General features: G+C 37.6%; 1 protein-coding gene across 1 annotated transcript in view; it reads left to right on the top strand.

Moving 5' to 3' along the window:
• Positions 1-258: 258 nt before the first annotated feature.
• LOC128656102 (serotransferrin-B) overlaps positions 259-25,186 on the top strand; it is a 132,635-nt gene continuing 107,707 nt past the window's right edge. The window contains exons 1-5 of the mRNA XM_053709799.1: positions 259-441; positions 6,486-6,649; positions 13,029-13,137; positions 15,743-15,928; positions 16,564-16,702. Coding sequence (XP_053565774.1) covers positions 399-441; positions 6,486-6,649; positions 13,029-13,137; positions 15,743-15,928; positions 16,564-16,702 — 641 coding nt within the window. The 5' untranslated portion in view covers positions 259-398. The remainder of the gene's footprint in view (positions 442-6,485; positions 6,650-13,028; positions 13,138-15,742; positions 15,929-16,563; positions 16,703-25,186) is intronic.

Below are 25,186 nucleotides of genomic sequence, written 5' to 3'. Positions count from 1 at the left end.
TGGTTTGGAAATAAGTCCTCTAACTGAGAATTGTGACCACCTAATTACTGAAATGCTTATTAAAAATTGCCCACTCATTCTAAATACTAGAAATGTCTTCCTTTTTTTAGAACACAGGGAATGAAAGTTTATCTTGCTGCACCAAAACACATTCTAAGCTTGCACACATTAAAAGTTCATTGTACTAAAAAATCTCCTGTCTGTCTACAGGAACTAAGCAGAGGGATAGGGTGAAGGATAATATTGAGAAACACCATTAGGTAAACACTACAAAGGACAAATTCTGTCCACTCAGCTTACCCTTTGCATTATAGAGGGCAGTGAGGTTTTGCTAACATCCCTCCACAGGAAAGGTTTGTGGGGAACATCACTTCAGAACCCTGAGAGATAAAAAAAAAATGGCTTCCACTTTCCATGTAGCACTATGCCTTGGGATGCTGGGTAAGTACCATATAAAAACTGAATGATTGTGTTTTAATGAAAGAACTGTTTAGTGATGTGTTTTATATCTGTATGCACAATATGTTATGACTGGTAGTAATAGGTTTTGTATTTTTACAAGTTTATGATGATAAGTATATTGTATAAAGTAGCTTCTAAACTATTTATACTAATAAAATTGTTTTTGTGTGTGGTTATGATACAATATTTAATTTGTTGTACTCTAAATATCCCTCTGTATTGTGTTTATGCTATAGTGCTTTTGCTTCTAGTTATTGTAGTTGAGAAGTTCTTCTAGCAATAAAAAATACCCAGTGAATTAGTGATCCTTTATAAGGGGTGGGCTTTCTGGGTAATGTCATGCAGCAATAATCATTTAAAATGTGAGCTGTAACACACATGGATGTTTTCTTTACAACATCAGCTTTTTCCAGTAAACAATTAAATAGCAAGGTAATATTTATAGCATATGATTGAGATTACAAGTTTACTAAACTGCTCTTTATCTAATGCTCTGCTATTCTTTTTTATTATAAATAAGGACACCAAATCATTATTTCAGAGTTGAATGGGAATCTTTAAATTTAAAGGTATAAAACGTGTAACTTGTTTTGGGCTATGGCAGACAAAATATTCTTTAACCTATGCAGTAATATGTTATTAAAGTGACAAAGAAAAAATTTAACTTGTGAAGCAATGCTTTAATGGGAGTTTCCTGATGACTTTTGGTGAATGTCAAGAGGCATATGTGCATAGCCACCAGCCACCTCCCAGTAGTGCTCGAGACGACCTGCATATGCTTTTCAATAAAGTACACAAACGTTTTGACAACAAAAGTAAACTAAAATGTCTATTACTATTTTATGCTCTGTCTGAACAAACTTATTTTTAATAAGTTTTTTTTTTCTTATTGGTTATTTTTTATTGAGTCAGCTACTGGTTATTTTACTATTGATAGGTATTAGATAATAATAGAAGGGTCAAGTGCAGGGATGGGGAACCTTGGCCCTCCAGATGTTTCAGCACTATGTTTCCCATGATGCTCAACTGGACTTCAGAGTGCCTAAGCATCCTGGGTAATGTAGTTCTGAAACATCAGGAGTGCCAAGGTTCCCCATCCCTGGTCTAGTGCCAGGTAGCAGAATATTTAAGTTCTATTTATTTTTTGCTTTTTGAGAATTGTTGTCCTTTATGTAATTATATTACATGGTTCTATTTATTATTTGCCATTGGAGTTTGCTTGCAGTCCTTAGCATATGTATTAAGCTTTTTCCTTTACATGACTGGCTGATTGGTCACATCATTACTATGTTTGTAGGTTGTCACAAAATAAGCCCATCACTGCCAGTAGGAAACAGGTAGCAGCTTTCTTGAAGGTTGAAGTTCAGCCCATTTTCTCATTATGCTCAGTGGAGACTCTAAGACATTAGATACTTGCTTGCAACCTTAGAAATTGTTACTGAATCCAGTGAATTTCTGGTGTAAGGGCTGTCACATTTTACTGATTAAAGGGATAATAAAGTCAAATTTAAATTTTCTATTATCAAATTTACGTTGTTCTCTTGTCACCCATTGCTGAAAAGCATACCTAGGTAGGCTCAGGAGTAGCAATGCACTACAGGGACCTAGCTGCTGGTTAGTGGTTACAAACCAATTCCTCTTGTCATTGGCTCACCAGATGTGTTAAGCTAGGTCCCAGTAGTGCATTGCTGCTCTGTATCTCACTACTATGTGATTAGTTCCTTTGTATAGTTATTTGCAAGCAATAGTGCTATAATAATAATAACACATTACAGCATTTTCATTTTGGAGTTTTATGTCCCTTTAAAATATTACAGCATAGGTAATGGATTATTTTTTCTACTGTAGCCTAAAAAGTTTAATGTAGACATGTGCATAAGCAAAAACATTGTTTCTACCAAAAGATTTATCCAAACGTCCATGTGGGTATTTATTTTGGAGGAATATTGTATTTGGATTTTTTACCATTATTTCCAACTAGTGGGAAAGTCTGCCCAGAGGGCAGTCTATTGTGGTGATGGAACAACCCTGCCATTTTCTGAAGGGCAGTCTATTGTGGTGACGGAACCACCAAACCACCCTGCCATTTTCTGAAGGGCAGTCTATTGTAGTGAAGGAACCACCATGCAGCTTACGCTGCATCCAGGTGGATTACGAAAATGGCAGGGTGGTGAAAGAATCCACCTGGATGCAGCTTACGCTGCTACCACAGGTGGATTCCTAAAAAAGCAGAGTGGTGAAAGAATCCATCCAGGTGGATTCTTTCACCACCCCTTTTGCTCTCTCTCCCCCTTCTCTTATGCTCTCCCCCCCCCCCCTCTCTTTTGTTCTCTCTCCGCCATCTCTTTTGCTCTCTCCCCCTACTCTCTTTTGCTCTCTCTCCACCCTCTCTTTTGCTCTCCCCCCCTCTCTTTTGCTCTCTCCCCCCTCTCTTTTGCTCTCTCTCTCCCATCTCTTTTGCTCTCTTTCCCCTCTCGTTTGCTCTCTCTCCCCTCTCATTTGCTCTCTCTCCCCGCTCAGTCTGTGTTAATAAAACAACAAAAAAATGAACTACAGAAAAAAATAAACAAATAAAACCTAATCCCTATGAAAATAAAAAAGCCCCCCCAAAATAAAAACACCTCCTAATCTAATGCTAAACTACCAATAGCCCTTAAAAGTCCCCCTTAACAGTAAAACCCACCAAAATAAATAAACCTAACACTAAAAAACCTAATTTATCCATTGCCCTGAAAAGGGCATTTGTATGGGCATTGCCCATAAAAGGGCATTCAGCTCTTTTGCTGTCCATCCCTAATCTAAAAAATATATATATATTTTTTTTTAAAAAAAACCTAAGTCTAACCCCCAAAAATTAAACCTAGTTACAGAAAATAAAAAAAATCTAATATTACAGAAAATAAAAAAACAAATTACCAAAGTTTACAAAATTAACCCTAATCCCTATGAAAATAAAAAAGCCCCCCAAAATAAAAAAAAACTTAAAATAAGAATAAACTGCCAGTAGCCCTTAAAAGGGCTTTTTGCAGGGTATTGCCCCAAGATAAACAGCTCTTTTACAGAAAAAAAAAGTCTAAGTCCCCCTGTTTAAATCAGCCAATAGGATTTCAGTAGCTCTCATCCTATTGGCTGATTTGAATTTGAAGAATCAAATCAGCCAATAGGAATTCAAGGGACGCCATCTTTAATCGAGTACCTTGAATTCACTATTCATCGTACGAAGAGGATCCTCCACGCTCCATGGCTCCGTGGTTGCTGGTCTTCAGTTCCAGGGTCGACAGTCTTCAGTTCCAGGATCGCCGGTCTTCAGTTCCAGGGTCACCGGTCTTCAGCTCTGTGGTCATCGGACTTCAGCTCCACTCCACGCCGGATGTTCCTGGAAGAAGAAAGAAGAGGTCGCCACTTGGAAGAAGACTTCACCGCCTGGAACAGGACCTTCTCTGCCGGACTTCAGGAACGGTGAGTACCAACCTGGGGGTTAGACTTAGGTTTTTTTGGGGGGTTTTGTTTTATTTAGATTAGGGATGGACAGTAAAAGAGCTAAATGCCCTTTTAAGGGCAATGCCGAAACAAATGCCCTGTTCAGGGCAATGGGTAGTTTAGGTTTTTTAGTGTTCAGTTCTTTTATTTTGGGGGTTGGTTGGTGGGGGTTTACTGTTAGGGGGACTTAGACTTTTTTTCTGTAAAAGAGCTGTTTATCTTGGGGCAATGCCCTGTAAAAAGCTTTTTTATTTTCATAAGTTTTAGGTTTAATTTTGTTGAATCAGCCAATCGGATTGAACTTGATTCTGATTGGCTGATTCCATCAGCCAATCAGAATATTCCTACCTTAATTCCGATTGGCTGATAGAATCCTATCAGCCAATCGGAATTCGAGGGATGCCATCTTGGATGACGTCATTTAAAGGAACCGTCATTCGGCGAGTAGGCGTCGGGAGAAGAGGATGTTCCGCGTCAGATGGAAGATGATAGCTCCCGAAGAAAGAAGATTGAAGATGCCGTTGATAGAAGACTTCATCCGGATCATGGACCTCTTCAGCTCCCGCTTGGATGAAGACTTCAGCCGGATCATGGACCTCTTCAGCTCCCGCTTGGGTGATGACTTCAGCCGGATCATGGACCTCTTCAGCCCCCCTCTTGGGCTAGGATCAGGACATCGGAGGAGCTCTTCTGGATCGATCGGTGAACCTTGTATGGTGAAGATAAGGTAGGAAGATCTTCAGGGGCTTAGTGTTTGGTTTATTTAAGGGGGGTTTGGGTTAGATTAGGGGTATGTGGGTGGTGGGTTGTAATGTTGGGGGGGTATTGTATGTTTTTTTTTACAGGCAAAAGAGCTGAACTTCTTGGGGCATGCCCCGCAAAGGGCCCTGTTCAGGGCTGGTAAGGTAAAATAGCTTTGAACTTTAGTAATTTAGAATAGGGTAGGGCATTTTTTTATTTTGGGGGGCTTTGTTATTTTATTAGGGGGCTTAGAGTAGGTGTAATTAGTTTAAAATTGTTGTAATATTTTTCTAACGTTTATAAATATTTTTTTATTTTTTGTAACTTAGTTCTTTTTTATTTTTTGTACTTTAGTTAGTTTATTTCATTGTATTTATTTGTAGGAATTGTATTTAATTTATTTATTGATAGTGTAGTGTTAGGTTTAATTGTAGATAATTATAGGTATTTAATTTAATTTATTTATTGATAGTGTAGTGTTAGGTTTAATTGTAACTTAGGTTAGGATTTCTTTTACAGGTAAATTTGTAATTATTTTAACTATTTTAGCTATTAAATAGTTCTTAACTATTTAATAGCTATTGTACCTGGTTAAAATAAATACAAAGTTACCTGTAAAATAAATATTAATCCTAAAATAGCTATAATATAATTATAATTTATATTGTAGCTATATTAGGATTTATTTTACAGGTAAGTATTTAGCTTTAAATAGGAATAATTTATTTAAGAAGAGTTAATTAATTTCGTTAGATTAAAATTATATTAAATTTAGGGGGGTGTTAGTGTTAGGGTTAGACTTAGCTTTAGGGGTTAATACATTTATTAGAATAGCGGTGAGCTCCAGTCGGCAGATTAGGGGTTAATAATTGAAGTTAGGTGTCGGCGATGTTAGGGAGGGCAGATTAGGAGTTAATACTATTTATTATAGGGTTAGTGAGGCGGATTAGGGGTTAATAACTTTATAATAATAGTGGTGCGGTCCGCTCGGCAGATTAGGGGTTAATAAGTGTAGGCAGGTGGAGGCGACGTTGTGGGGGGCAGATTAAGGGTTAATAAATATAATATAGGGGTCGGCGGTGTTAGGGGCAGCAGATTAGGGGTACACAGGGATAATGTAAGTAGCGGCGGTTTACGGAGCGGCAGATTAGGGGTTAAAAATAATATACAGGGGTCAGCGATAGCGGGGCGGCAGAATAGGGGTTAATAAGTGTAAGGTTAGGGGTGTTTAGACTCGGGGTACATGTTAGAGTGTTAGGTGCAGACGTAGGAAGTGTTTCCCCATAGCAAACAATGGGGCTGCGTTAGGAGCTGAACGCGGCTTTTTTGCAGGTGTTAGGTTTTTTTTCAGCTCAAACAGCCCCATAGTTTCCTATGGGGGAATCGTGCACGAGCACGTTTTTGAAGCTGGCCGCTTCCGTAAGCAACTCTGGTATCGAGAGTTGCAGTGGCGTTAAATATGCTGTACGCTCCTTTTTTGGAGGCTAACGCAGCCATTCTGTGGACTCTCAATACCAGAGTTATTTTAAAGGTGCGGCCAGAAAAAAGCCAGCGTTAGCTACGCGGGTTGTTACCGACAAAACTCTAAATCTAGCCGTTAGTGTTTAATGTCCCTTTAACAAAAATCTTACAGTATAGGATTCGAACAATTGAAAGAACCTACCTTTCAATGTGAACAGAACATACAACTCTCTGATTGAATTTGAGTCAATGGGCTCCATTTCTTATAGGTCGAACAGATATAATTTTAAACCACATTAACAAAGGACATGACCCAATGCGGTTATCTCTTTTTTCCTTAGCATTGTGCTCTGCACTCCCCAAAACTAGAGAAGTTCGCTGGTGTGTTAAGTCAGACAGTGAAAATAAAAAGTGCAAAGATCTGGTTAACTCTTGTAAGAATCCAGAGATCACACTTAGCTGCGTCAGAAGGGACCACACTGATGACTGCTTTGTTGCTATTCAAGTAAGTACCATTCATATTATAAAAGTATATATTTTGGGATGGAAAAATAATCAGCAATAGCAGAGTAAACTAAAGTTTTATTTAACCCATTAAGGACTTGATTACGAGTGGAGTGCAATTTAGTGCTCCCACTTGCACGTTAACTCGCTAGATGGAGTCTTTTTGAGTGCTTTGGGTTGCGCTTGTATTACAAGTTGAAAGTAAAACGTTTTTGTGTAGGCATAAACCCAAAACGCGCAAAACATTAATGCGACTGCGTTAACTTCTTCTCCCATAGAATACCCATACTCACGCACTAACCCGACTTTATATATTCAAGAGCACTAAACCCGAGATATACAGTTGCAAGAAAAAGTATGTGAACCCTTTGGAATGATATGGATTTCTGTACAAATTGGTCATAAAATGTGATCTGATCATCATCTAAGTCACAACAATAGACAATCACAGTCTGCTTAAACTAATAACACACAAAGAATGAAATGTTTAGGAGAAAAAAAGAGGGCGCTAAAAGCTAAGTTCCCACCACACTTGGTCAAATAACAGGAAATGCAGATATAAAAATTTAAATGAATACCTTTACTCACAGTAAAATACAATGAATTACAACAGTACACATTAAAATATGAATAATAAGATAGAAGGGACGTCTCCCTTTAAAATTTGGATTACCACCTTAAAAAGAGTGAAAAATAAGGAAAAAAATTATTTTGTTAAAATGTTTGAGCGTTGTAAAAAGATGCAGCAAGATTGTTACAATGTTAATATCGATCTTGAGTGAAATCTTCACAGTCTTTGTAACAGAGTTTCTTATGTTAGCTGATCGAAAAAATGTTGCAGTTCAGCAAATAGTGTCAGTGTGGAGTTAATATAGTAGAATTTTTCATAAGAATTAAACGATCATGTTGAACACCTTGTTATCAGGTTATACTCACACTTTTCCAAATGACTGTAATAACGGTTTAATAGCTTACACTTTTGGAGATTATCAGAAGTAAACAATATCTCCAAAGTGTTAGTAACTTTTCTTACTTGCTTGAGTCGGCTGAACCCGGTCAGCGTGATTGGAAACTGCTTTCTTTACTCCAAAAATCCTATGCTTGAATCGGCTGAACCCGGTCAGCGTGATTGGAGACAGCTTGTTTTTCCAAACCTCTTATGTGTCAGATATTGCAGGATTCCAAGGGGGTAACGAAAATCCACAGACCCGCACTTAGCGTGAATCACGCGCGGGCTACAGAGTAAAACTAGGTACCTAGATTTGAAGATAGAGTAAAGTCTTTTGTTGGGAATAACACAAGTAAGTCTACGCGTTTCACCCGATAGGGCTTTTTCAAGATGAAAAGAGGTTTGGAAAAACAAGCTGTCTCCAATCACGCTGACCGGGTTCAGCCGATTCAAGCATAGGATTTTTGGAGTAAAGAAAGCAGTTTCCAATCACGCTGACCGGGTTCAGCCGACTCAAGCAAGTAAGAAAAGTTACTAACACTTTGGAGATATTGTTTACTTCTGATAATCTCCAAAAGTGTAAGCTATTAAACCGTTATTACAGTCATTTGGAAAAGTGTGAGTATAACCTGATAACAAGGTGTTCAACATGATCGTTTAATTCTTATGAAAAATTCTACTATATTAACTCCACACTGACACTATTTGCTGAACTGCAACATTTTTTCGATCAGCTAACATAAGAAACTCTGTTACAAAGACTGTGAAGATTTCACTCAAGATCGATATTAACATTGTAACAATCTTGCTGCATCTTTTTACAACGCTCAAACATTTTAACAAAATAATTTTTTTCCTTATTTTTCACTCTTTTTAAGGTGGTAATCCAAATTTTAAAGGGAGACGTCCCTTCTATCTTATTATTCATATTTTAATGTGTACTGTTGTAATTCATTGTATTTTACTGTGAGTAAAGGTATTCATTTAAATTTTTATATCTGCATTTCCTGTTATTTGACCAAGTGTGGTGGGAACTTAGCTTTTAGCGCCCTCTTTTTTTCTCCTAAACTTTGTTTTTTTCATGACAGTCCTGGGGTGACTGTTTTAGAGTGGCCTTGTTCTCTTTTAGCTATCAGCGCTATACTTCTGTGTTCACCAAAGAATGAAATGTTGCCATGTTTTTATTGAACACACCATGTAAACATTCACAGTGCAGGTGGAAAAAGTATGTGAACCCTTGGATTTAATAACTGGTTGAACCTCCTTTGGCAGCAATAACTTCAACCAAACGTTTCCTGTAGTTGCAGATCAGACGTGCACAATGGTCAGGAGTAATTCTTGACCATTCCTCTTTACAGAACTGTTTCAGTTCAGCAATATTCTTGGGATGTCTGGTGTGAATCGCTTTCTTGAGGTCATGCCACAGCATCTCAATCGGGTTGAGGTCAGGACTCTGACTGGGCCACTTCAGAAGGCGTATTTTCTTCTGTTTAAGCCATTCTGATGTTGATTTACTTCTATGCTTTGGGTCATTGTTCTGTTGCAACACCCATCTTCTGTTGAGCTTCAGCTGGTAGACAGATGGCCTTAAGTTCTCCTGCAAAATGTCTTGATGAAGTTGGGAATACATTTTTCCTTCGATGATAGCAATCCGTCCAGGCCCTGACGCAGCAAAGCAGCCCCAAACCATGATGCCCCCACCACCATACTTCACAGTTGGGATGAGGTTTTGATGTTGGTGTGCTGTGCCTCTTTTTCGCCACACATAGTGTTGTGTGTTTCTTCCAAACAACTCAACTTTGGTTTCATCTGTCTACAGAATATTTTGCCAGTACTGCTGTGGAACATCCAGGTGCTCTTGTGCAAACTGTAAACTTGCAGCAATGTTTTGTTTGGACAGCAGTGGCTTCCTCTGTGGTATCCTCCCATGAAATCCATTCTTGTTTAGTGTTTTACGTATTGTAGATTCGCCAACAGGGATGTTTGCATTTGCCAGTGACTTTTGTAAGCCTTTAGCTGACACTCTAGGATTCTTCTTTACCTCATTGAGCAGTCTGTGCTGTGCTCTTGCAGTCATCTTTACAGGACGGCCACTTCTAGGGAGAGTAGCAGCAGTGCTGAACTTTCTCCATTTATAGACAATTTGTCTTACTGTGGACTGATGTACAGCAAGGCTTTTGGAGATACTTTTATAACCCTTTACAGCTTTATGCAAGTCAACAATTCTTAATCGTAGGTCTTCTGAGAGCTCTTTTGTGCGAGGCATCATTCACATCAGGCAATGCTTCTTGTGAAAAGCAAACCCAGAACTGGTGTGTTTTTTTTATAGGGCAGAGCAGCTGTAACCAACACCTCCAATATCATCTCATTGATTGGACTCCAGTTGGCTGACATTTCACTCCAATTAGCTCTTGGAGATGTCATTAGTCTAGGGGTTCACATACTTTTTCCACCTGCACTGTGAATGTTTACATGGTGTGTTCAATAAAAACATGGCAACATTTCATTCTTTGTGTGTTATTAGTTTAAGCAGACTGTGATTGTCTATTGTTGTGACTTAGATGATGATCAGATCACATTTTATGACCAATTTGTGCAGAAATCCATATCATTCCAAAGGGTTCACATACTTTTTCTTGCAACTGTGTATATATAAAAAGAAAACGAAATGCCAGCTCTAACTAATTAAATATTGTATTGATTGACCTCTGATATGTAAGTAGGTATATCAGGGGGTGCACGGTGCATAAAAATTTATATTATATTGGTATCAGAAATTGGAAGAGTGGGACAGAAAAAGTAAGTTAGAAAAAAGTATGCCCTATACCAGCACAAATCATAAGAATAAAGAATTATATTAATAAGTCATAAAAGCTGGATATCAAACCTGTAGGCAAAGGAAGAATAAGCCCCTCTCCTATAAACATGTAAAAAATACTAGTAATGCCATAGTACAAAATTATCAATTTATTACCTTAACATACTGATATATTAAACATCCTAAGAACAAGTAAATTAGTAGCAAAAAGAGCTAAAACCTGACTATCATAAAAACTTGGTTACCAATGGCCATTGGAAAAAGAAATTAATATATATATACAGTATATAGAATGTGCACAGTCCACAATGAGGCATTAGTTTGATGTAAAGACAAAGAGACTATATTCCAAGTACAGGGTTAATGCAAGTCTCAAAAGTAAAGCAGTCTCAAGGTGTAAACAATGTCCAGGTAGTGACCAAGCAATAGTAACGGTTAGCAATAGCAGCAGTTCATATAAATAAAGCTAAGCAAGGGAGAGAGGTAGTTATTCAGTAGTATTGTAGCGGTCAAGCAGTTAGTGGGGATACAGTCTATTAGTATATCAGCTGTTAGTAAATACTTCCAGGGATTCCTGGGTATGCTCGTTATGGGGTACAACCTTCTGAGGGATATACCCTCGCTCCAAGGGACCCTTACAGCAGTGTTATGGACTGATCTCACCCGTCTTCAATGGCGACCGTCATTCATGTATGAAGCCGTATTCCGGTAAAGTGCTGGTGCTGACAGTCTCGCTCCTCCTCAATGCTATGGCCAAATTCGATCAAGTGGATGTTATCTTCATGCTTCGATCACTTACGTAGATGGAAATTGTATATATATTTTCTCCAGCGGTCAGCTGAGGGTCCTGGATTCACTGACCGCTGGAGAAAATATATATACAATTTCCATCTACGTAAGTGGCCGAAGCACAATGATAACATCCACTTGATCGAATTTGGCCATAGCATTGAGGAGGAGCGAGACTGTCAGCACCAGCACTTTACCGGAATACGGCTTCATACATGAATGACGGTCGCCATTGAAGACGGGTGAGATTAGTCCATAACACTGCTGTAAGGGTCCCTTGGAGCGAGGGTATATCCCTCAGAAGGTTGTACCCCATAACGAGCATACCCAGGAATCCCTGGAAGTATTTACTAACAGCTGCTATACTAATAGACTGTATCCCCACTAACTGCTTGACCGCTACAATACTACTGAATAACTACCTCTCTCCCTTGCTTAGCTTTATTTATATGAACTGCTGCTATTGCTAACCGTTACTATTGCTTGGTGACTACCTGGAGATTGTTTACACCTTGAGACTGCTTTACTTTTGAGACTTGTATTAACCCTGTACTTGGAATATAGTCTCTTTGTCTTTACATCAAACTAATGCCTCGTTGTGGACTGTGCACATTCTATATACTGTATATATATATATTATTTTTTTTTCCAATGGCCATTGGTAACCAGGTTTTTATGATAGTCAGGTTTTAGCTCTTTTTGCTACTAATTTACTTGTTCTTAGGATGTTTAATATATCAGTATGTTAAGGTGATAAATTGATAATTTTGTACTATGGCATTACTAGTATTTTTTTACATGTTTATAGGAGAGGGGCTTATTCTTCCTGTGCCTACAGGTTTGATATCCAGCTTTTATGACTTATTAATATAATTCTTTATTCTTATGATTTGTGCCCTTCTTCCAATTTCTGATACCAATATAATATATATATATATATATATATATATATATTCCTAAAGAAATATAGGTATAGAAATGTATTTTACATGAACAGTATCAGATATACAGTATATAGAAAAATATATTTAATAATAAAAAGTACAATTTTTTCTATGTGAAGAACATAGGAATGTAAAATATGCTGTAAAATGTTCTAAAAAATCCATATATCTATATATTTTACAGTATCTTTAATAATTTTTATAATTATTATTTTTAATATTTTATATGTAATATTTCAACAACATGTCTTAAGGTTATTAGGTTTTCATGTGTGCTAACCCGACTGTGTTAAGATCTAAATCGCACACATAGAAAACAATGTACGTTTTATTATTAAATATATAGTTCTATATATATATATCTGATAATATTAATGTAAAATACATATCTATAGCTATATATACCTATACCAATCTATCAGCAAGATTACAAGTCATGCGGCAAATCCATTTGCGAAAACCCCATATCGCATTTTGCATAGCGCTACCATTACAAGTTTGAAAAACATTTATTTAACGCGCACATTATTTTGCATACCGCACAGAAACCATGTTCTGACTTGGTGTGCACGTGCATGTGTTCCCCATAGAGATCAATGGAGAAGAACTCTCAATGCACATGGGTGAGCCAGTAACAAGAGGCATCTATGTCCAGACACCAAATACCAGCTACTGAGCATATTTAGATATACTTTTCAACAAAGGATATTAAGCAAATTAAATAATAGAAGTTAATTAGAAAGTTGTTTAAAATGGCATGCTCTTTCTAAATGGAAAAAAGTGGGTTCCATAAATGCTGGGTCCTGATTAAATATTAGATATATCTTACTGGCAAACCTGTATTATACAAAATTGCTTTGTTGGAATGTTTATGTTTCAGAATCGAGAAGCTGATGCTGTTGCGTTGGATGGCGGAGATGTTTATAGAGGATCCCTGCATCCTTACAACTTGAAGCCAATCATGGCAGAAAAGTATGACACTAAAGCAGGTAACTCTCAGTGATCTTGCATCGCAGACTGGGAGCACAGGAGGACCGGTTAGCTGTCTGGAACCCTGTACACTCACAGCTTCTATAATGGGGGACACCTATTAATCTCTTACAGCTTGCTGTTCAAGAATGTTACAATTACTCCACTATTTTTGTCTAGATTAAAAGTGGAGCGGTAATTACCACTCCTGCTTGAGCATTAACATAACTAGAAGTTAATTTTTTGCACGTGTCGGGTAATGCTGGTATTACAAGTTGAAAGTAAAAAATTTGCACTCGCACAAAGTATTGCACTGAAGCATTGCACTCACAATAGCACACTTCCATAGACTCCAATGGGAGCCTCGTTCTCATGCTGTCAGACACAGCAGAAGAACTAGTGCAGAGAAGGGGGTAAGTCACTCAGCGATGGGCAGCAAATATAAATATATATGAATATATACATATATATTTATGTTACTATATGTATATACACATATTAATAAAAAACTTGAAGAAAAGCGGTCAGACGAGTATGTTGAATAAAATTCCAAAGTTTATTTCACTGGTTAAAATCGAACCATAGAGTCCACAGAACAATAGAAGAAGGTGTCGTGTATCAGATTGGCTTACGCGTTTCGGCGTGAGCCGTAATCATAGCCTGTTCAATCTGATACACTGCACCTTTTACAGATAAAAAATCAAAGTGATTGGTTAATTGGCAAGAAAGCAAATATTTGCATAAACACACCATTGAACTATATAGTCAATATCAGCACTATGTAACTACAATAGAAAGCTACAATAGTATACAAAATATTCACTAATAGACAGATAAATTAATAAATTAATCATCCAGATAATGTCATATTACTAAAGGAACATAGAACAAATACATCTCTGCAATTCATTGTATGGAGTTCATAAAGAAGAATCAAAGTAAAAAAGGGGAAAGGAAAAAAGGAAAAAAGGGGAAAGGAAAAAGGGGGTAAGTCGCTCAGCGATGGGCAGCAAATATAAATATATATGAATTTATACATATATATTTATGTTACTATATGTATATACACATATTAATACATACATATATATATATATTCAAAACACGGAAGCGGACTGCACTCTCAGACTGGACTGGGTACACATCCTATGACCCTGCAACATGCTCAGCCCTGGGTGCTCAATAGCACTCTCCGGAAGCTTTGCTGTCTCCAGAGTCCCAGGCAGTTAACCCCAGACAAGTCTGGGTGCAAGGCCCATATGGAAAATTACAAAATAAATTAATACAACACACAGATAAAGTCCAACACTCACTTGCAAGCTCTCAGCTAAGATTAAAAGCAAAATTGAAAGAGTTAGTTACCGCATCTGGCCAAATGGGACAAGCCCAGGTACCACTTCAAGGTCTCTTCCAAAACCTGGGTCCCTAATACAGCCATACAAATGCATGCTCTCATACAAACTGGGAACAAGTGAAGGGTGCACAGGCTTATGTAATCACTATATATATATATATATATATATATATATATATATATATATATATATATATATATAAAACACACAGAGAAAACCCTGCACTCGCTAGCAAGATCACAGCTAAGATTTAAAAGCAAAAATGGAAAGGTTAGTTACCGCATCTGGCCAAATGGGACAAGCCCAGGTACCACGGCAAGGTCCTTTCCATGGGATGTGTTCCCAGTCCGGTCTAGGAGTGTAGTCCCCTTCCATGTTTTGTATATTACTGGGGTGATTACATAAGCCTGTGCACCCTTCCCTTGTTCCCAGTTTGTTTGGATATGAGAGCTTGCATTGTGTGGCTGTTTTAGGGTCCCAGGTTTTGGAAAGGATCTTGATGTGGTACCTGGGCTTGTCCCATTTGGCCAGATGTGGTAACTAACTAACCTTTCCATTTTTGCTTTTAAATCGTAGCTGTGAGCTTGCTAGCGAGTGCAGGATTTTCTCTGTGTGTTGTATTAATTTGTTTTGTAATTTCCCCTATGGTTCTTGTACCCAGGCCTGTCTGGGGTTAACTGTCTGTGACTCTGGTGACAGCACAGCTTCTTGTGAGTGCCATTGAGTACCCAGGGCTGAATATGTTGCAGGGTCATAGGATGTGTACCCGGTCCGGTCTAGGTGTGCAGTCCCCTGTCATGTTTTGTAAATATATATTTATATATATATAGCAGAATAAATGAAAGCACTCTCAGGACTTCTTTGTGGTGGGTCATAAACTAGTGTTTATTGACGTTTCGGGGTTCACACAGACCCCTTCATCAGAGTCTTCATCAGAAGTCCTGAGGGTGCTTTCGTTTATTCTGCTATTATTCTCATGATTGCACCCAGGCCTGTGACCCAGGAGGACGGATTTACTTCTTTGGTTATATTATATATATATATATATATATATATATATATATATATATATATATATATATATATATATATATATATATATATATATATATATATATTATAATCTAGCCCTAAATAAATAGTCAAAATAATTATAAATCTAAACAAATTTCACCAACCCCAAAAGCATATATAGTGACACAAACTCCCTGGATCTAAAGATTTTCTAATCTAGTTTTTCATAAGAAAAAAATGTTGTTCCAATTTACAGGTGAAGAAACCTGCTACTATCCAGTTGCTGTGGTGAAAAAGTCAAGCAAATTTATGATTAAGGACTTAGCAAAAAAGAGATCTTGCCATACAGGAGTAGGAAAGACAGCAGGATGGAACATTCCTATTGGATGGCTTGTTAAGGAGAACTTTATTGAATGGCCTCAGTCTATTTCCATTCAGAAAGGTAAAGTTTCGATCTACCGCTAGCATGCAGGGTCATTATAGATTAGTAGAGGTTTATAAGGACTTTTAATCTTCATAATAAAATAATAACACATCATAATGTTTTATAAGTTAGCAAATTTGTGTAAAGAAAACATCACCCACCATGATAGATTTGCCAGCATGTATGACAATTTCATACTCTATACACAAATGAGTGTTAGAGATTCTGACTATCTCTTATTATATCTATAGATGGTTCTAGTATACAATATCACCCACTCAACAATGCCACTGGATCTATAACATTACAATAATCAGTGGGACTATTCTGCGAGTGACATTTTGGAAATATTTCACTGGCAAAACCTTATTCACTCACCATTCTGCAACAACAATAGCAATGTATATTGTGACCTTTGTTGTGAAATTGTTAATACATTGATATATTCAATATTATGGCCATGCGCTGTCTCTTTATCTCTAAACCACCATTGTTTTGGGAAGGGAGCTTTTAGGCTCATTAAAGTAGCAGTAAATTTTAGAAGACCACTTTGGAAATAGATAACTCAAGAACATAGTCAAGTATCATTTTAACCAATAAGTGTTGTTTTGTAAGAAACATTATAAACTAAAATGCATTTTTTTATCCTTTAGCTGTGTCTAAGTTCTTCTCAGCAAGCTGTGCTCCCGGAGCAACAGAAGTTAACTTGTGTCGACAGTGTATTGGAAAAGGAACTAAAAAATGCACCCGCTCTAATGATGAACCTTACTATGACTATAATGGCGCCTTCAAGTAAATGTGACATTTCTTACACTCCAAATGGTTTACCTTACTTGTTTTGTGCTTCCATAACAGCATTGAGAAAAGCTTTCCTCTATCAGTGGAAGCTTGGCTGTTAGCTCGTTTGAGCCACTCATAATTCCATGTATTAACATATTGCAAAATCCCCTAAAACATAGTTGTCACAATTAAATTCTAAGGGAACCATTATAACATAACATCAACAGTATCATATGCCTGCCAGTACTGTGCAAGGCTGGTTGCTATGAATGTGAAAACCACTTGCTGACTACCATCTAAAAACTGTTGTACACTTTATGTCAAATTTTAGTTGCCATAAAACTTAATGCAGACAATAAAAAAATGTATAATCTACCAAAGCCCTGAAATATCTAATAAAAGATGAGCATGCCCCCAACACTACTGTTCCTAAATATAATCCAGCCCCACCACAATTAAACCAACCAAGACACAGTTGAATATGGCTGACTCAATCTGTGATATTAACACACCACTGCAACAACTGACCATACACATAAAAACAACTCAACATAACCCTTATTGCTAAATCACCCCTTATATCTAATTAACTTGCAACTTGATGTCCCATCACTAAATTCCCCAAGATGTCTAATTGGTTACATATATTAGCCAATCAAAGTTGGGGCAATTGGTCCACTGTCAAAATAAAGCCCTCCCACTCCTGACTGGTTAAGCACAAACTCTTATTTCTTTCATGTAATTAGCAAGAGTCCATGAGCTAGTGACGTATAGGATATACATTCCTACCAGGATGGGCAGTTTCCCAAACCTCAAAATGCCTATAACTACACCCCTCACCACACCCACAAATCAGTTTTACAAACTTTGCCTCCTATGGAGGTGGTGAAGTAAGTTTGTGCTAGATTCTACGTTGATATGCGCTCCGCAGCAGGTTGGAGCCCGGTTTTCCTCTCAGCGTGCAGTGAATGTCAGAGGGATGTGAGGAGAGTATTGCCTATTTGAATTCAATGATCTCCTTCTACGGGGTCTATTTTATAGGTTCTCTGTTATCGGTCGTAGAGATTCATCTCTTACCTCCCTTTTCAGATCGACGATATACTCTTATTTATATACCATTACCTCTGCTGATTTTCGTTTCAGTACTGGTTTGGCTTTCTACAACATGTAGATGAGTGTCCTGGGGTAAGTAAGTCTTATTTTCTGTGACTCTCTAAGCTATGGTTGGGCACTTTTTTATAAAGTTCTAAATATATGTATTCAAACATTTATTTGCCTTGACTCAGGATGTTCAACATTCCTTATTTCAGACAGTCAGTTTCATATTTGGGATAATGCATATGAATAAATCAATTTTTTTCTTACCTTAAAATTTGACTTTTTCCCTGTGGGCTGTTAGGCTCGCGGGGGCTGAAAATGCTTCATTTTATTGCGTCATTCTTGGTGCGGACTTTTTTGGCGAAATTTTTTTTTTCTGTTTCCGGCGTCATACGTGTCGCCGGAAGTTGCGTCATTTTTGACGTTCTTTTGCGCCAAAAGTGTCGGCGTTCCGGATGTGGCGTCATTTTTGGCGCCAAAAGCATTTAGGCGCCAAATAATGTGGGTGTCATTTTTGGCGCTAAAAAAATATGTGCGTCACTATTGTCTCCACATTATTTAAGTCTCATTATTTATTGCTTCTGGTTGCTAGAAGCTTGTTCACTGGCATATTTTCCCATTCCTGAAACTGTCATTTAAGGAATTTGATCAATTTTGCTTTATATGTTGTTTTTTCTATTACATATTGCAAGATGTCCCACGTTGAAACTGAGTCAGAAGATACTTCTGGAAAATCGCTGCCTGGTGCTGGAGCTACCAAAGCTAAGTGTATCTGCTGTAAACTTATGGTATCTGTTCCTCCAGCTGTTGTTTGTACTGTTTGTCATGACAAACTTGTTATTGCAGATAATATTTCCTTTAGTACTGTTACATTACCTGTTGCTGTTCCGTCAACATCTAATACTCAGAGTGTTCCTGATAACATAAGAGATTTTGTTTCTAAATCCATTAAGAAGGCTATGTCTGTTATTCCTCCTTCTAGTAAACGTAAAAAGTCTTTTAAAAACTTCTCATTTTTCAGATGAATTTTAAATGAACATCATCATTCTGATTCTGATAATGGTTCTTCTGGTTCAGAGGATTCTGTCTCAGAGGTTGATGCTGATAAATCTTCATATTTATTTAAAATGGAATTTATTCGTTCTTTACTTAAAGAAGTCCTAATTGCATTAGAAATTGAGGATTCTGGTCCTCTTGATACTAAATCTAAACGTTTAGATAAGGTTTTTAAATCTCCTGTAGTTATTCCAGAAGTTTTTCCTGTCCCTGGTGCTATTTCTGAAGTAATTTCCAGGGAATGGAATAATTTGGGTAATTCATTTACTCCTTCTAAACGTTTTAAGCAATTATATCCTGTGCCATCTGACAGATTAGAGTTTTGGGACAAAATCCCTAAGGTTGATGGGGCTGTCTCTACTCTTGCTAAAGCTTACTTGTGTTCAGGTAATCTTCTTAGACCTGCTATATCTTTAGCGGATGTTGCTGCAGCCTCAACTTTTTGGTTAGAAGCTTTAGCGCAACAAGTAACAGATCATAATTCTCATAGCATTATTATTCTTCTTCAACATGCTAATAATTTTATTTGTGATGCCATCTTTGATATCATTTGAGTTGATGTCAGGTATATGTCTCTAGCTATTTTAGCTAGAAGAGCTTTATGGCTTAAAACTTGGAATGCTGATATGTCTTCTAAGTCTACTCTGCTTTCCCTTTCTTTCCAGGGTAATAAATTGTTTGGTTCTCAGTTGGATTCTATTATCTCAACTGTTACTGGAGGGAAAGGAACTTTTTTACCACAGGATAAAAAATCTAAAGGTAAATTTAGGTCTAATAATCGTTTTCGTTCCTTTCGTCACAACAAGGAACAAAAACCTGATCCTTCATCCTCAGGAGCGGTATCAGTTTGGAAACCATCTCCAGTCTGGAATAAATCCAAGCCTTTTAGAAAATCAAAGCCAGCTCCTAAGTCCACATGAAGGTGCGGCCCTCATTCCAGCTCAGCTGGTAGGGGGCAGATTACGTTTTTTCAAAGAAATTTGGATCAATTCCGTTCACAATCTTTGGATTCAGAACATTGTTTCAGAAGGGTACAGAATTGGCTTCAAGATAAGGCCTCCTGCAAAGAGATTTTTTCTTTCCCGTGTCCCAGTAAACCCAGCGAAGGCTCAAGCATTTCTGAAATGTGTTTCAGATCTAGAGTTGGCTGGAGTAAATATGCCAGTTCCAGTTCTGGAACAGGGACTGGGGTTTTATTCAAATCTCTTCATTGTACCAAAGAAGGAGAATTCCTTCAGACCAGTTCTGGATCTAAAAATATTGAATCGTTATGTAAGGATACCAACATTCAAAATGGTAACTGTAAGGACTATCCTGCCTTTTGTTCAGCAAGGGCATTATATGTCTACAATAGATTTACAGGATGCATATCTGCATATTCCGATTCATCCAGATCACTATCAGTTTGTGGCTCTGCCGTTTGGCCTAGCTACAGCTCCAAGAATTTTTACAAAGGTTCTCGGTGCCCTTCTGTCTGTAATCAGAGAACAGGGTATTGTGGTATTTCCTTATTTGGACGATATCTTGGTACTTGCTCAGTCTTCACATTTAGCAGAATCTCATACGAATCGACTTGTGTTGTTTCTTCAACATCATGGTTGGAGGATCAATTTACCAAAAAGTTCATTGATTCCTCAGACACAGGTAACCTTTTTAGGTTTCCAGATAGATTCAGTGTCCATGACTCTAGCTTTGACAGACAAGAGACGTCTAAAATTGATATCAGCTTGTCGAAACCTTCAGTCACAATCATTCCCTTCGGTAGCCTTATGCATGGAAATTCTAGGTCTTATGACTGCTGCATCGGACGTGATCCCCTTTGCTCGTTTTCACATGCGGCCTCTTCAGCTCTGTATACTGAACCAGTAGTGCAGGGATTACACAAAGATATCTCAATTAATATCTTTAAAACCGATTGTACGACACTCTCTGACGTGGTGGACAGATCACCATCGTTTAGTTCAGGGGGCTTCTTTTGTTCTTCCGACCTGGACTGTAATTTCAACAGATGCAAGTCTCACAGGTTGGGGAGCTGTGTGGGGGTCTCTGACAGCACAAGGGGTTTGGGAATCTCAGGAGGTGAGATTACCGATCAATATTTTGGAACTCCGTGCAATTTTCAGAGCTCTTCAGTCTTGGCCTCTTCTAAAGAGAGAATCGTTCTTTTGTTTTCAGACAGACAATGTCACAACTGTGGCATACATCAATCATCAAGGAGGGACTCACAGTCCTGTGGCTATGAAAGAAGTATCTCGAATTCTGGTATGGGCGGAATCCAGCTCCTGTCTAGTTTCTGCAGTTCATATCCCAGGTATAGACAATTGGGAAGTGGATTATCTCAGTCGCCAAACGTTACATCCGGGCGAATGGTCTCTTCACCCAGAGGTATTTCTTCAGATTGTTCAAATGTGGGGACTTCCAGAAATAGATTTGATGGCCTCTCATCTAAACAAGAAACTTGCCAGGTATCTGTCTAGATCCAGGGATCCTCAAGCGGTAGCAGTGGATGCATTGTCACTTCCTTGGAAGTATCATCCTGCCTATATCTTTCCGCCTCTAGTTCTTCTTCCAAGAGTAATCTCCAAGATTCTGAAGGAATGCTTGTTTGTTCTGCTGGTAGCTCCAGCATGGCCTCACAGATTTTGGTATGGGGATCTTGTCCGGATGGCCTCTTGCCAACCGTGGACTCTTCCGTTAAGGCCAGACCTTCTGTCGCAAGGTCCTTTTTTCCATCAGGATCTCAAATCCTTAAATTTAAAGGTATGGAGATTGAACGCTTGATTCTTAGTCAAAGAGGTTTCTCTGACTCTGTGATTAATACTATGTTACAGGCTCGTAAATCTGTATCTAGGGAGATATATTATAGAGTCTGGAAGACTTATATTTCTTGGTGTCTTTCTCATCATTTTTCCTGGCATTCTTTTAGAATTCCGAGAATTTTACAGTTTCTTCAGGATGGTTTGGATAAAGGTTTGTCTGCAAGTTCCTTGAAAGGACAAATCTCTGCTCTTTCTGTTCTTTTTCACAGAAAGATTGCTAATCTTCCTGATATTCATTGTTTTGTACAAGCTTTGGTTCATATAAAACCTGTCATTAAGTCAATTTCTCCTCCTTGGAGTTTGAATTTGGTTCTGAGGGCTCTTCAAGCTCCTCGTTTGAACCTATGCATTCATTGGACATTAAATTACTTTCTTGGAAAGTTTTGTTCTTTTTGCTATCTCTTCTGCCAGAAGAGTTTCTGAATTATCTGCTCTTTCTTGTGAGTCTCCTTTTCTGATTTTTCACCATGATAAGGTGGTGTTGCGAACTTCTTTTAAATTTTTACCTAAGGTTGTGAATTCCAACAACATTAGTAGAGAAATTGTGGTTCCTTCATTATGTCCTAATCCTAAGAATTCTAAGGAGAAATCATTGCATTCTTTGGATGTAGTTAGAGCTTTGAAATATTATGTTGAAGCTACTAAGAATTTCCGAAAGACTTCTAGTCTATTTGTTATCTTTTCCGGTTCTAGGAAAGGTCAGAAGGCCTCTGCCATTTCTTTGGCATCTTGGTTGAAATCTTTAATTCATCATGCTTATGTCGAGTCGGGTAAAACTCCGCCTCAAAGGATTACAGCTCATTCTACTAGGTCAGTTTCTACTTCCTGGGCGTTTAGGAATGAAGCTTCGGTTGATCAGATTTGCGAAGCAGCAACTTGGTCTTCTTTACATACTTTTACTAAATTCTACCATTTTGATGTGTTTTCTTCTTCTGAAGCTGTCTTTGGTAGAAAAGTACTTCAGGCAGCTGTTTCAGTTTGAATCTTCTGCTTATATTTTCAGTTTTTTTCTTTATAAGATTTAAATTTTATTTTTTGGTGTGGATTTTTTTTTTCAGCGGAATTGGCTGACTTTATTTTATCCCTCCCTCTCTAGTGACTCTTGCGTGAAAGATCCACATCTTGGATAGTCATTATCCCATACGTCACTAGCTCATGGACTCTTGCTAATTACATGAAAGAAAACATAATTTATGTAAGAACTTACCTGATAAATTCATTTCTTTCATATTAGCAAGAGTCCATGAGGCCCACCCTTTTTTTGTGGTGGTTATGATTTTTTTGTATAAAGAATAATTATTCCAATTCCTTATATTTATGCTTCACACTTTTTTCTTATCACCCCACTTCTTGGCTATTCGTTAAACTGATTTGTGGGTGTGGTGAGGGGTGTATTTATAGGCATTTTGAGGTTTGGGAAACTTTGCCCCTCCTGGTAGGAATGTATATCCCATACGTCACTAGCTCATGGACTCTTGCTAATATGAAAGAAATGAATTTATCAGGTAAGTTCTTACATAAATTATGTTATTTAAAAGTAAATTTAGGATATCTAATTGAATAAAAGAATGATGTTAGCAAATGTATCTGTCTCCAGGATAACAAAATGTACTTAAAAAAAAAGAAGAAATCTATGCACTTTAGGTGATTCTATAGAGCTGTTTTCCTAACTTGTGAAATTACATGGTAGCTCTCAGGGCCGCCATCAGGGGGGACAGGGGTGACTCCTGTCAGGGGCCCAATGGGCCAGGGAGGCCCCATGAGGCAAGAACTTAAAATTAAATTAAATTAAATGTTGGCAGCCACCAGTGGGTACTACAGCAGAGTGCTAATTGAGCATGGGAAATTTTATTACAAGGAGTAAAGTATTATCATTTGAGAGGATTTATGCACAGTGTGAGACAGACTTGGCACTTTGTTTGTACAGTGTGTGCCTGAGTCAGACGGCAGATCACTTTCATTTGCAGAGGAGGTAGGACTTACTTAGCAAATGTTTTTTATTTCTTTGTGCAATTTCGGATTGTAACTTCAGTGTGGTAGTAGTTGTATGGTGGGGCCAGGGATCCATAAAAACACATTTTTTTAGCAGCAGTGTATTTATGATTGGCTGTTGAAATTCTATATTTAAAACCATGCAGAAATGTTTCCTTCACAATATACAAATGGTAGGTGCCCTTTTGGCAGATATGCATTTATATATATATATATATATATATATATATATATATGTATATATATATATATATATATATATATATATATATATATATATATATATATATATATATATATATATATATATATATACATATATATATATATATATATATATATAACATTCCAGTTTACTGCTCCTTTATGCAAGGTCTTTCCAGATGCAAGGAGGCATTTTATCTAATATTTTTACATCTGCATAAAATGTTATACTCTCAGACTAAGATTCCTCAGTGTTTGAAATTAGACAGGTTAACTTAACAGTGTTCTGTTTACACTACAGTGGACTTAATTTTGAAATACATACCAACAAGCCTAAATCCTGCATTTAGCCAGATATAATGGTATGAGTACCATAGCTTATGGTTCCACCAAGACCATATAGAGTACAGCATTTTCAAAATCCATAAGTACAGCTGACAGATGGGAACATTTGTACACTATATTTGAAGTAGTGCTCTTGGTTGGGGAAAATGGGGAAAAAACAAACAATTCAACCTTTTAAAAGTACTTTTCTTCATCTAGTCATCTACCCAGATCATTAATGTACAATTTTGAATTCACAGAATTATTTTTGTTTGCACATTTACAAATATGATTCTTTAAAAAGTGATCTCTTAATTTCTGCAATTTTTATCATGCATGTCACACACTGTTAATTTAGGGGATGCAAGGTGCATAAATGTTTCCTCCTGTGAGTGTTTCTGTGGGTGTCTGTGTTTATGTCTTTGTGCTTTGGTTTGTGTCTCTATGAGTGTGTATATATTTTTTTTCTGTGGGTCTCTCTGTGAGGGTGGGTGCATTTTCTGTGGATGTCTGTGAGGGTGTGTGCATATGTATTTGAGCTTTTTCTATGGGTGTCTCTGTGAGGGTGTGTGTATATTTGTCTTTGTTTATTTTCTCTGGATGCCTCTGTGAGTGTGGGTGTGTATGTCTGTGCTTTCTGTGGATGTCTCTGTGAGGGTGGGTGTGTGTATGTATGTATGTCTGTGTTTTCTGTGGATGTCTCTGTGAGGGTGTGTGTTTTCTGTGGGTGTCTCTGTGAGGGTGTATGTATGTCTTTGTGTGTTTTCTGTGGATGTCTCAGTGAGGGTGTGTGTATGTACTGTATGTCTTTGTGTGTTTTATGTGGTTGTCTCTCTGTGTGTGTGTATGTCGTTGTGTGTTTTCTGTGGGTGTCTCTGTGTGTGTGTGTGTATGTCTTTGTGTGTTTTCTGAGGCTGTCTCTGTCAGTGTTTCCTTGGGTGTATGTGCAAGTTTGAGTTTGTGTGTGTGTGTGTGTGTGTGTCCATTGTCTGTTCCATTTTAG

Source organism: Bombina bombina, chromosome 4 (genome assembly GCF_027579735.1).
Source record: "Bombina bombina isolate aBomBom1 chromosome 4, aBomBom1.pri, whole genome shotgun sequence".
Taxonomy (NCBI): Eukaryota; Metazoa; Chordata; class Amphibia; order Anura; family Bombinatoridae; genus Bombina; species Bombina bombina.
This window is presented reverse-complemented; position numbering and strand designations above follow the sequence as displayed.